The sequence below is a fragment of the Podarcis tiliguerta genome, assembly GCF_965153285.1.
Source record: "Podarcis tiliguerta genome assembly, chromosome: 14".
Taxonomy (NCBI): Eukaryota; Metazoa; Chordata; class Lepidosauria; order Squamata; family Lacertidae; genus Podarcis; species Podarcis tiliguerta.
In genome coordinates, this window is record NC_139547.1 from 15,875,179 (window position 1) to 15,893,396 (window position 18,218).

General features: G+C 43.9%; 1 protein-coding gene and 1 long non-coding RNA gene across 2 annotated transcripts in view; one reads left to right on the forward strand and one right to left on the reverse strand.

The window, feature by feature from the left end:
- Positions 1–707: 707 nt before the first annotated feature.
- LOC310663883 lies at positions 708–4,948 on the forward strand. The gene is made up of 2 exons (XR_014504627.1): positions 708–2,942; positions 3,201–4,948. It is a non-coding gene; the product is annotated as an uncharacterized lncRNA (long non-coding RNA).
- A 5,886-nt stretch (positions 4,949–10,834) lies between these two features.
- Positions 10,835–18,218, reverse strand: part of HOMER2 (homer scaffold protein 2) — an 85,434-nt gene continuing 78,050 nt past the window's right edge. Inside the window, exons 8-9 of the mRNA XM_083412209.1 lie at positions 13,798–13,878; positions 10,835–11,687 (exon numbers count right to left, since the gene is read on the reverse strand). Of these exons, the coding sequence (XP_083268335.1) occupies positions 11,499–11,687; positions 13,798–13,878 (270 nt within the window). The 3' untranslated portion in view covers positions 10,835–11,498. The remainder of the gene's footprint in view (positions 11,688–13,797; positions 13,879–18,218) is intronic.

Consider the following 18,218-nt stretch of genomic DNA (forward strand, 5'->3'; position numbering starts at 1 on the left):
TAAGCAATGCTCATCACCCTTAGCAAAGTACAGCTCCCAGAATTCTGCTGGGGAAGCCATGACTGTTTATTGCCACTTCTTTAAACCTAACATTGAGTTAGATTTATGGAAACAATTGTGGAAAATGTTATGAGCTGAAGTTCTCACCCTGGGCCAACCGGGGGGGGGGGGTACCGTAGATAGTTTTCACTCAGGTCCACACATGCAAATAAGGAATTGAAAGTGACATTCAGTGATTGGATAGTTACCGAAAGTTGTTACTGTTGCTTTTGTAGTGGAGCTCTGTATAAGCAGGTTGGCTGAACCCTTCAGTTCAGTTCTGTTCTGGCCTGTGAATAAACAAGAGCTGTCTGAAGAAACGCTGTGTTATCTGATATGTTCACCCACAACTTAACAGAAAAGTGGTTTGAAGTTCGTTGCATGTTATACACTAAAGGAAAACTACTTGAAGATGATCCATAAGTGGTATTTAACACCAACAGACCAGCAAAGATGTTTAAATCAGAGACAGGTAAATGTTGGAAGTGTAAAGAGGTCGAAGGGTCATTCTTCCACATGTGATGGTCTTCCAGCGTACTTAAAGGTTATTGGGAAATAATATATAATGAACTTTAAAAAAAAGTTTAAAAGAACATTTTCCCCCCAACCCAGAAGCTTTCCTCCTGGATATAATAACATCAGACCCCCCCCCCCCCCCGCAAAAAAATCAGAATAACCTATTCATGTATGTGACTACGGCTGCAAGGATGCTACCAGTGCAAAAAATGGAAAACAGATGCAGGAGCAATGAAAGAAGAGTGGCATGTTAAAATGTTGGAATATGTGGAATTAGCAGGAATGGCCAGTAGAATAAGAAATCAAGATGAAAAATGGTTTAAGGTGGACTGGATAACAGAGAGAGAGAGAGAGAGAGAGAGAGAGAGAGAGAGAGAGAGAGAGAGATATTAGATGAAAAACTATGATAAGCAGGATGCTAGTAACTTCAGCAGTGTAAGTAAGAACAAGAGATAAGGAGAATAAAAGAGTAAGGATTGGAAAACTAAGAAGATGCAAGGGGGGGTGGATTATAAAAGGAGCCATGGAAGGAGAGGAAGGGAAGTCCACTAATGTTTGTACAGAGGTACCTCTGGTTGCGAACGGGATCCGTTCCGGAGGCCCGTTCGCAACATGAAAAGAGCGCAACCCGCAGCGGCGTGTCTGCACACGCGCAGGTTGCGATTCGTCACTTCTGCGCATGCGCGTGACGTCATTTTGTGATTCTGCACATGTGCGAGTGGCGAAACCCAGAAGTAACCCTTTCTGGTACTTCCGGGTCGCCGCGGGACGTAACCTGAAAGAACGTAACATGAAGCGGATGTAACATGAGGTATGACTGTATCTTTGAAAGAAATAGAAGACATTACAATTTTGAATTGTATTTGAAATGCAAATAAATAAAATGTGGGGGGGGGGGAATAGAGTGGCGTCTGTTGCTAGCATCTGTCTGTCTCGAGAGACAATGCACTGCGCCTCCGGGGGTGAAGTCAAACCGCTACACAACTATGGCAAGGGAAGTGGCAAATTAGGGCTGGGGATACCGGACTGTTGCTATGTTCAGGCGGGATTAAATCACATGTGGCATGCCACCCATTTTTAAAAGCGTGCTTAGAACTGATCACTGTCTCCCCATCCCCTGAAATATCCACCAAACAGGGTTTTAATCCACATTGGGGCCACTTCCCTTCCCATAACATTTTACCCACTCAAAATCTATGCCAAACACACCCACACACCCACCCACACACCCATACACACACACACCTGTGTTGCTCTTTTTCCCGAAGGCGCTGTTTATTTCAAACAGCACACTGGGGGATCAACAGCAGTGGTCTTGCTTAATTAAAGTGCTCTGCATACATTCATATCCAGGTTGACTTTTATTTGAAAGGCAGAGGGACCTCTCCCAAGTAGAACACAAAGCAACAAGAAAGTGTAATTCAGAAAACCGGAAGTTTATCAAGTCAGGACAGAAGTTTGTGGTTTTTTTTAAAACTTAAATATATGACATAAATGACTCTATAATACAATAAAATCAGATAAAAATTACAGAAAATTCATAAAAGAAAAATGTTTTGCTTTTCCAAATATATATATATATATAAAACCATCATTTACTGCTACCAGAAGAGATTCCACATATCTATGTTTGCTGAATATTCAGTGACATGGAGGGGGGGGGGACTTGTTCACAGCAGACAAGGTAAAAGATAATTTCACACCAATCAACCTACAATAATATCTTCAGGTTGATTAATCATATTTTATATCTGGATAAAAATATACAGTTTAATCACTGCAATATTTCCCCACACTCTTATAATCAGTTAATTCATCTTTTACTAAACCTTACTTGGAACCATGAGAACATATTGCAAAGTACTAAAGGCTCACCTTACTTTTAGAACATTTGGTATAGCAATATCGCACTAAAATACTCTCGTATTTGTGAACTAGAAGGGAAGAATATATTTCAGTTCTTAAAAGTGCTCTGTACATCAACGTTCAATTTCAGAATGTATCACAATCTGTAGCATAATAAATTCAAAATGCTTTTTTCTAGTATTGTCAACTGACCTCCCCCTCTCTCTGCCACACACACACACACATCAAATTGAAGACAATTGTGCAAGACTTAGGATATCCGTTTGTACCTTTTTAGGGGGACAATATTTCATCTTGGTTGGCATATGGCTAAAATAAAATTATTGCTAGCCGGTATTAGAAAACAGAAAACACAAGTTAATTCCCTTAATTGCCCAGATACATTTTAACTCAAAACATTTTAATAACTCACACCATGTTTCCTAAGTGCCATGGGGGCAGTCTTGTGTGCTATCAGCCATAATAAGTCAAACTCAGGGGGCTAAAATGTGCCCAGAACTGTATTGGATCATGGCCATTACGTTAAAATGAAATATACGATATTTTTTGCTCTATAAGACTCACTTTTTCCCTCCTAAAAAGTAAGGGGAAATGTGTATGCGTCTTATGGAGCGAATGCAGGCTGCGCAGCTATCCCAGAAGCCAGAACAGCAAGAGGGATTCCTGCTTTCACTGTGCAGTGACCCCTCTTGCTGTTCTGGCTTCTGAGATTCAGAATATTTTTTTTCTTGTTTTCCTCCAAAAACTAGGTGCGTGTTGTGGTCTGGTGTGTCTTATAGAGTGAAAAATACGGTACTTGTAAGGAATTGTGCTTAGAATCATGGCCTCACATTCCTGATCCATTTAAGGTGATAACAGCTTCAATAGCCCAGAATCACTACAGGAATCCAAAATGTGCCAACCCACTACTTGTTGCCACTACAAGAGTCAAACCAAAATTTGAAAAGTTGAAGCATATGATGCTCACTCAGACCAGCAGCCTTCCAAAGTCTCAAGCAAAGAGCTTTTTGAGACCTGCTAGGATAATTTGTCCCTGGGAGTTTCGCTATTTGTGATGGCAGCCAGTTCTCCCCACAATGCCGTTAAATGACTCAACTTCTGTGGCATTGTCAGAAATCCAAGATGGCGGCTGTGAATCTCCAAGGCAAAGGCTTCAGGGCCCATGGGACAGCTCCCCAAAGATGGAGCTGGCCCTGTCTGTATGCAGTGCAAAAGCCCAGTTAAGGTATCCAGTCCTGCCACACTGGGACAAATCCATTCAATTATGGCACCTGATACAAACTTGCTATCAATGCTTCCAAATGCTACAAAGGCCAAGTGGCCACATCTATGCTGTGTACTGTACAGTGCCAGTGTCAAAGCTTTGTCACAAAGCATGAGCTATGGTTGCAGAAGCACCCTTGGATTTAAATGCAGCTGGGTTAAACCACAGAGCCTAGGACTTGCCGATCAGAAGGTTGGCGGTTCGAATCCCCGCAAAGGGGTGAGCTCCCGTTGCTCGGTCCCTGCTCCTGCCAAGCTAGCAGTTCGAAAGCACGTCAAAGTGCAAGTAGATAAATAGGTACCGCTCCCATGGGAAGGTAAACAGTGTTTCCGTGCGCTGCTCTGGTTCGCCAGAAGCAGCTTAGTCATGCTGGCCACATGACCCGGAAGCTGTATGCCAGCTCCCTTGGCCAGTAAAGCGAGATGAGTGCCGCAACCCCAGAGTCGGTCACGACTGAACCAAATGGTCAGGGGTCCCTTTACCTTTACCTCTCCTTCTTCTACAATAGGTGGAAAGCAATACCAACCTCCCTCCCAAAGTTGTTGCAAGTATTACTCTGATGATATTACATGAAGCACATTGAACACCTCAGGAAGAGCTACATATATAAATGCCAACAGTGATCTCAAGTCATCGGCACACATCCATCCAGCTACTCTGGTTGCACTGTAACAAGTTACACAACTGCAGATGGCTACATACTCCACTTAGAAGCCATGTTGGCTTGTAAGCAGCATATAAATGAGTAAATAATGATTATTGCAAACTGAACTTGTCATTGTGCACCGGTTTCCCACAAGATATATTTTCATCCCTTAAAAGAGGGGTGTGTCTGCATGATTTTCACAAAGTGGTAAGGTTGTCATCATTAGAGTGGGTTACTAACAGATCCCAGAAATTAGTCTTTTGCCCCAGTCCAGCAATTTACATGAAGCAGCCCTCAGGTTATGATCCCAAGCACACTTTTGTGAAAGCACCACTGGAATCAATGGAAAGTTGCATCCAGGTATTTAGAATAATCTACAGGTACAGATGAAACACATAGTAAAGAGCTTTGGGGGTAGTTCCGTTTCAAAACCACAGCTGGCGCGACTATCCCCATTTGAGTCCTTTCCCATAGTAAAAGCAGCCTTCACACACACGCACACCCTTATGTGAAATGGTACAGTCCAAAGAACCATGTGATTTACCTACAGACTGGCTCAGCGTCCTTAAGACCAGGGGTATAAGAAGCCAAAGCAATAGAAAGAAGCAATCTAGTAATCAATCAATCGTTTACAAATATGCATATAAACTTTATATGCATATATAGGCACCTTGATATTTTAAAAGTTAATTTCTACCTCTTCATTTTATCACAGTAAAATGTCATACTGGCTAGCCATTCTACAAACTCCATTCAACACTTCTTCCACCAACAGAATACAGTATACATATTTATATCAAGCATATTTGCAGAGGGTTGTGGCCAACTAAGGCCTACTCAGAGTAAACCCACTGAAATGAATGAACCTAAGTTAGTCATGTCTATTAATTTCAGTCGGTCTACGTTGAGCAAGGCAAGCCTTGGATACAACCCCAGCGTTCTTGAACCCTTTTTGACTCAAGGTATCTTATTACTACTGAACATAGCATACAGTATTTCAGACAATAACTTCTTCAAAATTGCTAGCCCACCCCCCACCCCCGGTCTGAAGATGGTGCTTTGGAGTGCCAGATCATTAAATGGAAAATTGACAGCCACCGAGGGGTTAATCCTGGATGAGAGAACTGTCAAAAGTTTCATTTTTCTGACCAGGTTGCCAGATATAGCAGGTTTGGGGGCTTGTAATTTAGGATAAGGTAGCAAGAACAGAATGAGTATTTTGTGGGTATAACATGCTCCCCAACAATCTCCCTAGCTTATCTAACCCGGGTGGTCTTAGGTGTGGTTTTGAAGACTGTTAGTGCTGGGTGGATGTGGGTGGTGCTGTGGGTTAAACCACAGAGCCTAGGACTTGCTGATTAGAAGGTTGGCGGTTCGAATCCCCGCGATGGGGTGAGCTCCCGTTGCTCGGTCCCTGCTCCTGCCAACCTAGCAGTTCAAAAGCATGTCCAAGTAGATAAACAGGTACCACTCCAGCGGGAAGGTAAACAGGAATTCCGTGCGCTGCTCTGGTTCACCAGAAGCGGCTTAGTCATGCTGGACACATGACCCGGAAGCTGTATGCCGGCTCCCTCGGCCAGTAGATAAATAGGTACCGCTCCCATGGGAAGGTAAACAGTGAGATGAGCGCAGCAACCCCAGAGTCATCTGCGACTGGACCTAATGGTCAGGGGTCCCTTTACCTTTTAGTGCTGGGTGTCTTCAGCATTCAGGCTCCAGATGTCTCATAGGCTTGGATGGTCCACACCAGGTCCAACTGTGGGGATGCTTTGACATCTTCTTCTCTACTACCTTTGATCTGGGCTCCATGTTGCTGAAGCAAATGGGCCCTTGCTTAGCCACACTGGTGGTGGTCCAAATGGAACTAACTGGTACCGTGCAACGCATGAAGTAATGCTATGCGTGAAAGCAGCTCTTGGGCATTTTGATTCCAGTCTGCCTTTGTTTATGCTGTGCTTGGGAAAAGTTTGTTGTTGATTTTAAATTCATGATATTGCAATGCCAATTGTATTGTATTTGTTGACCATTGGTTATTATGCTCACTTTATGCACTTTAAATTTATTCTGCAAACTATCTTGTGAGGGCAATGCACCCTGAAAGTCTGGTTAGAAATCCATTCAGTTATGCAAATAAATCTGCTGAGGCATGACTAGGTTCCTCCGAATTTTGGTAACTCTGAATTTCTTGTTTATCCAGTCTTAAGTCCAGTTCTCCACATCAGTTTGAGAAATGCACTTCCTCATGAAAGTTCACCAGCATTTTAGTGCAAATTTCTCTCAATATGTACATATACTTGTATGCAGTTTCCCATAAAATGCACATTTTGGCAAAGCAATTTCCCCAAATATCATTATTTTCACTTTTACCCTGGCCATTACTTGGCTGTAGAAGAGCATTGCAAAATTCAGAAATGCGTACGTTCCAAAAGATGACTGTGTTTCAATTTATGTATTTGGACAGTGCAAATTATGTAGCTTCATTCACATTCAAATATGAAGTGAATCAAATTTCTTACCCATCTCCAGGCATGCCATGCAAAGTCCTCAGGGAAACACAATGCTAGTATGGACCCTTTTTGCCATTTTTTAAACTGGGAGCAAGCATTGAATAAGATATGGCAGCAGCACCTGAGGCTCCCCCAAATTGCTTTAGGAACCAGATTCGGGGTAAAGGAAGATGCAGCCTTATTATATCAGAATACTGTATTTGTTCATTTAGCCAATAGTGACTGACTGAATGCAACTGACAATTCTCCAGGTTCCCTAGGGGAGAGTGGTTGTTACCATAACCTGCTGCTTGACCCTTTTTAAGTGCAAATGCTGGGCACTGAAGTTGAAATCATTGCATGCCCTCTACCAATGAGCAATGGTTCTAAGCCCCACTTGATCCCAAATGATCTGGTTTGTAGTCACTTCAAAAAGAGGAGAAAATATCTATGATCAACATCTTGAAATCTTCTGACTACTGCTAGGACAGCCCCACTTTCTGGGAAGACAGAGGTAGCCAACTTAATAGCACAACAAATGTGCCATCTCTCCTGGCCAGCTCACCACTACACAAAACCAGTGCAGCAGATGGTAGACTAAGGAAGGGGCTGGGGTGTAAAAACACAGGCCTTTAAATGATTTTTGTAAAAAAATAAAATAAAATACAAGGCAGCCTTGGTGTCATTTATGGCAGCTGTAGGTTTTATAGAAGCCTGTTTTCAGTTCTAAAATGTCAAAGACTTTGCTCCTGGCAAAGAAGAAGAAGAAGAAGAGGAGGAGTTTGGATTTGATATCCCGCCTTTCACTCCCTTTAAGGAGTCTCAAAGCGGCTAACATTCTCCTTTCCTTTCCTCCCCCACAACAAACACTCTGTGAGGTGAGTGGGGCTGAGAGTCTTCAGAGAAGTGTGACTGGCCCAAGGTCACCCAGCAGCTGCATGTCAAGGAGTGGGGAAGCGAACCCGGTTCCCCAGATTACGAGACTACCGCTCTTAACCACTACACCACACTGGCTCTCAAGAACTGCCTCCGTGTTTTAATTGCCAAAGAAGAGGACATAACACAGAAGGCCAGTCCTGTCACCCTGTTGGCCTTGACCTGTGCTGCCCACATGCTCCTCATCATGGCTTCAGCTCAGCCTAACACACCTAAGTCACCTGGCTCTGACCTGAAAGAGCAGCTCTGAATCCAGCCCTTCACCGGCGGCACCTGCACAGATAATACTTGTGATCTTGGATCAGGAGCCTGTGAATTGTGGAAGAAGGGGAAAGTGGGTTAGGCGTGGGCTCCAAGCAGCGAGAAATCAGATTAGAGGCATGGGGTGGGCGAGGGGGCAGGTAATTTGGTTCCAAGGAGTTCAGTGGGAAAGGTTTGCTGGTGAGCAGAGGGCTTTGCTCTCAGGAGCCAAAGGAAGCAAAAATTAAGGAGAGCTGTGTGCTTTGGGTGCAAACAAATGCTTGGCTTGCTATTTCAGATCTGTTTTGTTAACTCTGCTTGTGCATTCAGGTCCTTGTGCCTCGCTTTCCTCTGTGGACCACTCACTACTCTGAATCTCTTTTCCTAGGCCCATCTGCTAACCCTGCCTCTCTAGAATCTGAGTAGCCCACCCAATGGCAGCCAGACTCCTCTCTCCGCTGCCCACCATCCGCCACGACATTAGGCAAAATCTCAAGCAATCACGGACTCCGTCACCAGTGGCGTAGCGTGGGTTGTCAGCACCCGGGGCAAGGCAAGTAATTTGCGCCCCCTAACCCGTGGATTTTAGCACTGCGAGTGCGAGCGCCCCCCCCCCGATGTTGCACCCGGTGCGGCCGGCCCCCCCTGCACCCCCACGCTACGCCACTGTCCGTCACCACCATAAAACCCCATGGCACACTGCAATATAGATATGCATATATATCAGAAGAGAATAGCTAACTGTTTCGGCAGTGGATCAGGTTTCATCAGCTAAGAAGCTGTTGCAAACTGCCCTCTTCATACTTTGCACCTTACGAGGAAACGGGAGAGTCACACAGTCCAAAATGAGAGCTTTATGTCCAACGCTTTTTCAATAAGAAGGTGGCTTTTTCTATTAAGAGCAGAGAAAATTGAATCGCACACCCATGCAATGGCAGACACAAAAGGAGAGAGCGCTGCGAATGATGAGTTGAACTCCCTCCTGCAGTTCTAAAAGCAGTTGGGCACCGCAGGCGCTTAACACACAGGACAGAAAAATGGAAGAGGAGGCAGCTCACTGTTAGGCAGCGCACCTTTGAGCTTCCTCACATCTGCATAGCAGGCAAAGGAGGTGAGTTCAGGTAACTGCCAGTACTAAGATCCATAACGGGCACGACTAAGAAGTGTTTTCCAGTGTGATACAGTCTCAGTAGCTGACAGACATTTGTGTCAGCAGTCTTCCCCAGTGCCCTCTAGAAGTTTTAGACAACTCCCATCCGCCCCAGCTGGCACAGCTAGGGTGTTGGAAGATGTAGCCCCAAACATGTAGAAGGCCCAACAAGATTGGGAAGGTTCATACAGAGCTTAGTTTGAGATACGACTCTGCCCCAGGACCCGGTTTTTGTAATTCCAGGGCTCAGACCTGAAAGAAGCTGAAGGCGCTAACGGGAGTGTTTTGGAGCATGTGAAAATGACTTTCTCGTTTCATCCCAGCTGTGACCACCACCAGCCTTGATTCATCTGGAATTAAAGAGCAGGTCTTTGGGGACAGAGCAGAAACCTTCAAGGTAGGTTGATGTCCCAGGATGTTCCTTTTTAGGTGGCCATGTGTCTTGATGCTTAGTTTGAAGACACCCCCTGAACTCTTGGATGGAGACTTAATTCTAAAACCCAGTTGCAACCAGTGCCACTGTCTGCAACAACTCTTCCATTGCCCTCCCCTCCAATTTGTGACTGTTTGCTGCTGCATCTAACATCTTTACATCAAGCACCAACCTCATAGCCAGTATAGCACCAATTAAACACATTTTCTCGTTGCCCAGACTTTGGGCAACAACTGAGAAATTCAGAACCGTTTATTGATAATTTACCTGCTCCTTTTTCTTGCTTCCACCTTTATTTCCATGTCACTGATACTTTTATTCAAACAGGCTCTTTAAATCCTTAAGATTGTTTAAAGCATGGGTAGGCAAACTAAGGCCCGGGGACCAGATCCGGCCCAATCGCCTTCTAAATCCGGCCCGTGGACGGTCTGGGAATCAGTGTGTTTTTTACATGAGAAGAATGTGCCCTTTTATTTAAAATGCATCTCTGGGTTATTTGTGGGGCATAGGAATCCGTTCATTTTTCTTCTTCTTCAAAATATAGTCCGGCCCCCCACAAGATCTGAGGGACAGTGGACCGGCCCCCTGCTGAAAACGTTTGCTGACCCCTGGTTTAAAGTCTTTGTTGCAACCAACGTCTGAGGTTTCTCTGGGTGAATAGTTTTAAAACAAATACCTGTATCCTGAATGTAAAAATGGTGCTGCCAGCCAGTGTAGGGATAGCAACTTGTAAGGCCAACTGCTTACATCAGGGATGAGAAACCTGTTCCAGCCCAAGAGCCACATGCCAGTGGAAGGAGCAAAGAATGTAAATATTACCTCTGTGTAACAGGTTAGTTCCTATGCACGCTCACACAGCCTGCTCTGTTCTCCATCCGGAGAAGCAAAAGGCATCGCCAGAGTTCAAGGGCAAATTCCAGCCAGGCAAAAACACTTGTACAAAGCAGGACCAGCGAGGGATGTGGCGTTGGAGAACTTCCAAGGAACAGCTGGAGAGGCATTTGACTCCTGGGCCAGAGGTTCCTTTGCTCCGGGAGTGAACTGACCCTGAATCCTAGGAAGAGTCCCCTTTTCCCCGGCATTCAGATGGCTTAATGTACAACATCTGCATTTCTAAACACCCTCAAAGGCTTGGAAACCGCCAACCAACTTTGGGTAACTACCTCCACGTCCATTCTACCAGGAGTGCAAAGGGCCACACCTGAACACATTGCAATTTCTACACCGATTTCAAATGCACATTGTTGAACATGGCAAATTCTGTATGAAAAGGCCTCGTGGGTATTTTTTTAATTATTTTTTTAAAAAGCCACCACTGAATTCTTCAAATGAGGCTTCACAATTTGATCCTAAGGCCATGAGCATCTACTAAAAGAATATTTCTCTACCTGCCAATGGCTGCTCCCAAGTGCACTTCTCTTTTTCAAGCCCATGGACAAATTGCAAGCATCTCCTCTCATCTTCACTGTGGTCTGTTACACACACACACACAAATAAAACTGCAAGGGCTTGATAATCAAGATTAGGAAAAGGCTCGCTTCCTGTTTTTATGGTTGCAGCAGCCCTTAAGATAGAAATTTCCCTGCAACAACTAATGCATATTCATTTTAAGGTAGGTCTAGTTCCATTTTCCTGAGGCAAGAACCCTCCCCCACCTGTTCACAAACCCTCCAAGTCCAGAAGCAGCAAGATAAACAAAGCTCTACCTTAAAAAAGAAAAGTCAACAACAATTTTTGGAAAGAGAGAAAGAAAAGGAAGAATGGGTAGTGGGGGAGAGAACCATTAAATTTTTAAATTCTATGTACAAATCACATTGCAAACAAGAAGAATACTCTGGTGTTTTTTTTGTGGAACAGACATTTAGGATTAAAATGCACACCCACCAAATGTTAGTTTACAAAAAGATATATGTTGCTATTCCCTAGTTATCAACTCCCAGTTTAGATAGTCCTTGCCGGAAGTCATGCAATTCATCAATCTTTCCATCTAGCACGTCTAAAAAAGTCTGTAACTCAGTCTTAAGGTTGTTTTGTCTGTGTTTGCTCTCTTCCACCTCTGTCCTTAGAGCTCTGACTTTCTCTTCCAGGTCTTTATTCCTTTTCTCAGCAGCCTTAAAAAAAAAAAAAGAAGTTACATTAAAGTCTCAACAATAACAAAAAGAGCAAAGGCCGTCCCCATACCTGCCCCATCGCTGCATCTCTTATTTATTGTGTCCACTGCAAACCTACCTGCAAGCAAACTCTGTCAGGGGAAAGGCTATTCTTTTAATCTGACTGCTTCACAGAAGGAGGTGGAAGAGATGCTTTGCCTTGAATGAGGTCACTTTGGGCAGCTTTTGGCTGGAATTTATGTGCCCTGCTCTGCATATATTACTGCCATCGCTAGTGCTTCAGAATTTGTTCTAAACATTATCTGAAGTTGGTTTGGGTCCTGGGCTCACCCGTCCACAAATACAACCTGACAAAACAGCGCCTGGGAACTGATATTGTTTCGTTCTGGAACTCAATGTCATTTAAAAAAAAAATAAGAAAAAGAAATATCTGGAGTCTCCCTGGCTGAATGCGTAGGAAGACAGCTAGAATAATAGTAATAATAATAATAATAATAATAATAATAATAATCATCTTTAAGTTCCCTAGCAATGGAGTTTACATCATCAATATAAGCCTGTACAGTGGTACCTCGGGGTAAGTATTAAATTTGTTCTGCAGGTCCGTTCTTAACCTGAAACTGTTCTTAACCTGAAGCACCACTTTAGCTAATGGGGCCTCCAGCTGCTGCCACGCCACCGGAGCACGATTTTCGTTCTCATCCTGAAGCAAAGTTCTTAACCCAAGGTACTGTTTCTGGGTTAGCGGAGTCTGTAACCTGAGGAATATGTAACCTGAAGCGTATGTAACCCGAGGTACCACTGTACTTGAAATGCTTTGCCCCAGAGGATAGAGTCCCATGTTGCCTCTCCTCAACAAACTCATGATGCATGGGTGGAGATGAAAGATTAACAGATGAAGCTGTTCCTAAATTGCGAAACAGGGTACACCTTCTGCAGGCTTGAGCTTCCAAGGCGGAAGACTGGTAAGTCAGTGGAGTGCCAGCAGCACAGGTTAGCAACCAGTGGCGTAGCATGGGTTGTCAGCACCCGGGGCAAGGCAAGTAATTTGCGCTCCCTAACCCGTGGATTTGCGCCCCCTAACCTGTGGATTTGCGCACCCTAACCCTAACCCCCAAATGTTGCGCCCGGTGCGGCCGGCCCCCCCTGCACCCCCCACGCTACGCCACTGATAGCAACTAGGACTTTAGCACCGAAGGCTCTCTCATCCCTTGAGTAATCCAGGCCCCTCCCTGAACATACTGCTTTTATTGAAAAACATGTCTCCAGCCATGGGTGTAGCCAGAGGAGTGCAGGGGGGCAGCTGCCCCCTAAGTAAATAAAGTAAATAAATCAAAATATTTAACTGACCAATTGCATCACAGATTACTCGGTTCTGCCGCACCTAACATAAAGCCTCCCTCCCTCCCAAATAAATCCTAGCTACGCCCATTTCTCCAGCTCTTTTATTTTATGGAGATAAGGAACACAAAGCATGGAGGTGGTATTCTACCCCATTGCACACTAATGCAATTAAATAAATGGAAGCCTGAATTTATGATTTGGTTGTTCTGCAGTTATTCCCCAGTTCCCTTAGGCTGCTTTGAGTTTGTTCTCAGGGTGACTTTTAGAGACCTGTGATCAGGGAGTCCACTTCTTCCTCCTACTAGAGCCCTCATTCCTTGACAGGTCCTGCGAAGACACCATTGCACTAAGCCATTATTATGCTGTTGGCCTGAGCAGTTAAGGTGCCTTCATATTTTCCATCTGTGTTATGATTATACCTGCACTACAGTAACTTGCATTCATGAATGGAAGGGAAAACGCTGTGGCTACTTCCTTACTGCTTGGCCCTCCAAGCAAGCAAGCAAGCAAGCAAGCAAGCAAGCAAGCAAACAGCATTATCCTGACATGACCCCAGAGGAGTAGAGGAGCAAGAGGGAAAACTGGGTGAAAGTTAAGAGGGAATCGTTTTTCCAACCTTCACTTCTCTACCTGAGCCATCATCATCCAGCATGAATCATACGCTTCAGTTTCTCCAACATAAACATTCTGGCTATAGGTCTTAAGTGGAGTATAATTTTCCTTTTAAAACTGAAAATACATACTGAATAAGAATAACCATTCATACCTGCAATTTCTCAGATACTGTTTCACATTCTGTCATCAACTCTGGTATGATTTCACCCTGTTTCCGAAGATCCTCTATTTCCTAGAGAAAGTAACACAAAAAAATATAAGGTTACGAATTTCAACCAGATAATAAAACTTTTTTTAAAAAAATCAGCATCAGCCATATACACATTACCCACCCTTCAGAAATATATACGGGCATTCCCTGCCCCCCAATTTAGGCACATTTAATTCACATGTGACTGTGCATACAAACAGCCCCAGAAACCCAGACGTTGGGGGAGGGGAGGCCTGAAGAGGCTGAACAAAGTCCTACTGTGTCTCCAGCTTGCAAGGACACTCTCCCTGAAGCCTGAAGGGAGTGTCCTCTTTGGGCTCCTAGGAAGGTCTCCATGTGAGCCAGAGGCACAGCAGGGCTTTGTTCAGCCTCCCAGCTAACAGCTGATGTGCAGAAAAGCTGTAGCAATAGCTGCTGTGCTTTCCCACATAGCAGCTGCTAGCAGAAATGTCCACTGCGCCTCCGGCTCACGCAACCCGGATAGGTAGAGGGACTTAGCGGGGCTTTGCTGAGCACAGCCTCAACAAGTCTCTGGCTCACTGAGACCCTCCCTCCCCAAAGAGGACGTCCCCTTCGGGTTCCGGGGAGGGTCTCCTCATGAGGAAGAGGCACAGTAAGACTTTGTTGAGGCTGTTCAGGTCTCTCTGTATCTGGGATACTGCCAGGGAGACAAAGTCCATCATGACTCCACGTCGTCTCCGGACGTCCATCGATCTCCCATAGACACGCAGTATCAGCAATTAGCGACACGAGCTCCAGAAATAGCTTGCCACATTCCAGAGCCGTGCACACTCTATCAGCAGATAAAGCACACAGCGAAAGATGCACTCAGGAGAGCATTATTTACAAATTTATTTCTGCGTTGATCAGAACAAAGAAAAACATGACTGCCTGCTTCAGAGTTCCGGCAGAGAGAGAGAAACGAAAGCAATGACACAACACAAACATCCTGCTCCCTTTTAAGGTGGAACGGAAATATCCTAACATTCTGGGCTTCTGGGGCTGCTCCCCATTAACACTCATTTCACATATGTGTGCAAGGGGTCAGAGTGTAACCCCCAGCATAAATGCGGAGTCGCCTGTATTTGAATATCAGGACTTTAAATGAAGTGGCCATATGAAATTAGCATTCAGGGGTGAGGGGTGGGAACCAATAAAAAGAAAAAGGTTTGCACTGCCAAAGGAAATGAGCCTTTTCAGTAGTGGCTACTGTCTGTAGAATGCTCTTCCAGGCAGGGAGATGTGCCATCTTTGGCAGTTCTTAGGCACCAGGCTAAGACCTTTCTGTTTCCCCAAGTCATTAGTTAATTAATGGGCTTGGCCCTTATTGTTTTATTTTTTTAAAAAAATTATTTTCTAAATATTTTTTAAAAATAAATCTTTATTAAACATTCAACACATATTTACACAACAATTTACCATGTTACAATTTATGCACGTACAAAAAGAAAAATATAACAAAAAATAGAGAAGAATAAAGAATAAGGAAAAGAAAGAAGAAAGATAAGAAAGATAAAATAAACTTCCGATTGTTCTCAAAAAAATGAATCTCATTTGCTATTTTTTACACAGTATCGTGTTATTGTACTTTGTTTCCTTAATTTCCTTCAGAGAAAAATTCTTTAGTTTATTATCTATACATTGCAAGAATCATTCAAGGTCTGCCAGGAGATTTTTGCTATCATAGTAGTTTTTCAAGTATTCATTTAATACTATCCATTCTTTATTCACCCTCTGCATTGAGTATCCTAACTCTCCCCGTCATTATTGCTAATTGGATGTATTCTGTCATTTTTACCTGCCATTCATTCTGACTTTGTAGGTGTAATTTCACTCTTCCAATTCATTGTGACCAGAATCCTGGCTGCAGATGTTGCTTACATAAAGAGTGGTCTTACTTCTTTATTGATTTCAGTTGACATTATCCCTAATAAGAAGGCCTCTGGTCTTTTTGTGAATGGGAATTTGAGTATCTTTTTAAATTCATTATATAAAATGTCCCAGAACTCTCTGATTTTTTCACATTCCCACCACATATGCATATATGAACCTCTCCCCTTTTTACATCTCCAACAAGTTTCTTATACATTTTGGCCAGTTTGCCAAAGGTGCCACTGACAGAGCATTTTCATAACATTTTCTCTTAGATTGTAACACGCTATAAACCTAATATCCTCCCTCCTTGATCCTTATTAACATACTGCTAGATGGGCATTTTATGTATTCTGTATTTTGCTTTTTCCCCTTTTCTTTTCAGCCTTTGAATAGCTTTTATGAGTTGTATTTTATTTTTGTCAAGTTGCTTTGAGATTTTTTTTATTGTAAAAAACGATAAAGGAAACAACACACCCCAATTCAGATATCATCACCAAACTATGATGTGCATGTGTAAACACTTCAATACATATTTCCTCCTTTACACTCTGTTTCGCTTCCTGATTTGCACTGTACAAAGTTTGTCCCTAAAGCAGTATTGGAAAACAGCATTTAAATAAGATTTCCAGTCCTGCTTTGGAAGCAAGCTATAGTTTGTGCAAAACCTAATTTACTGGATTTGGTTGTTATACGAAACTATAGGAACTGCAACCATGAAGGGGAACGAGGGAGCATGGGAACCCCAATCCTGTGTTGATGGTCAAAATTTGGCCAGATCACCTGAACCAAAGCTCTTGGAATCAAGGGGGCAGCAATTTGGAATTGCTATGGCTGCAGAATGAACTTATTTTGTGTACAAATAGGGTCTGTTTGATTTTCGCCCTTAATGTTCCCTAATGGCTCAAGGTGATGCAAACAATATGTATGCCGAAGCTCTTTTCAGGGAGGATATTGCTAACACTCTCAACAATCAGGCTTGTTAAAAGAGCCCCAAGGACAAGGAAATTGATTAGGGCGATGGATTTTGATGGATTTTAAGACATTTCCCAGGGACACGGGTGGTGCTGTGGGTTAAACCACAGAGCCTAGGACTTGCCGATCAGAAGGTCGGCGGTTTGAATCCCTGTGACGGGGTGAGCTCCCGTTGTTTGGTCCCTGCTCCTGCCAACCTAGCAGTTCGAAAGCACGTCAAAGTGCAAGTAGGTAAACGCTCCGGCGGGAAGGTACCACTCCGGCAGGAAGGTAAATGGCGTTTCCATGCGCTGCTCTGGTTCGCCAGAAGCAGCTTAGTCAAGCTGGCCACATGAACCGGAAGCTGTACGCCGGCTCCCTCGGCCAATAAAGCAAGTTGAGCGCCGCAACCCCAGAATCCAAAGTCGACTGGACCTAATGGTCAAGGGTCCCTTTACCTTTACCTTTACCTTTAAGACATCTCCCAGCAGCTTTTCCCAAAGAAAAAATGTCATGCTTTCTAACCCTGGCCCTTTGCGCTGGTAATAGCATTCACAAAGAGCAGTATTTTGTAACTTTCCGTACTCCCACTCAGCCGGAAAATGGGCTCATTAATATTACAGACTTCTTTCTCACTTGCTGTGGAGGGCTGCCCCAACTTCCAGGCTGTGTGCTCTTACACGAGCAGCCACAAAACAACCCAGATACAAGCTATTCTTGGCTTTGCAAGACAAGCTCAGTGTGCACTCTGCTCAGTGTGAAACTGCACGTAAGGAGCACCTTTGAAAACCCCATATTTAGAGGAACACCGGAAGGCCAAGGAAGAACGACAGAGCAGCAAGGCAGATGTAAATATTTTAAATTTTAATTGCAACTTGGAAACCTGGGCAAGCAGCAGCAGCAGCAAGATGTACACCCCTCTACAGCATAGGAGAGTTGCCCTTTCCAAAAAGATGGTTGTCGCTGTCCACTTAAGACAGTGAGGATAATTGGTTGAGGAAACTGGGGTCCTGGAATCAGTCCACACTCTTCCAAGCAGTTGGTGAGCACAAGCAGAACTCACAGCATTGACAGCCAGTGGTGTACACCAAAACTGCAGCAGCTTGGACCCTTGGGTGCTGGAGGTGGAGAATTCCCACCCCCAGCAATTCCCATTTTTGCATGTTTTGCAAAATGTCTGTCCAAGGATGAATCACCCTTACTATTCTGAGCCAAAAGTCTTTGTCACTTAATCACTTGCTGTAGGTCTCTGTTTATTACTACCTCAATCCATTTTCCCCCTTCCCACCTTGTGTAATATGAATTTTTATGTGTAGGTGTAACTGTGTGTGTTGATAATTTAATGAAGAACAAAATAGCTTGGATTCTTGGGAGTCAGATAAATGCTTAGGGTTGTGATAAAATAAAATAAAAATGAGTTGGTGTGAGTGCAAAACGTTTTAACTTTCTAATATATGAATTATTCATTCTGGTGTAGCCACCCCCTACACCCCCCTTGTGCAGGGTCCAGGGCTGGCCCAGGATGTTTTGCCACT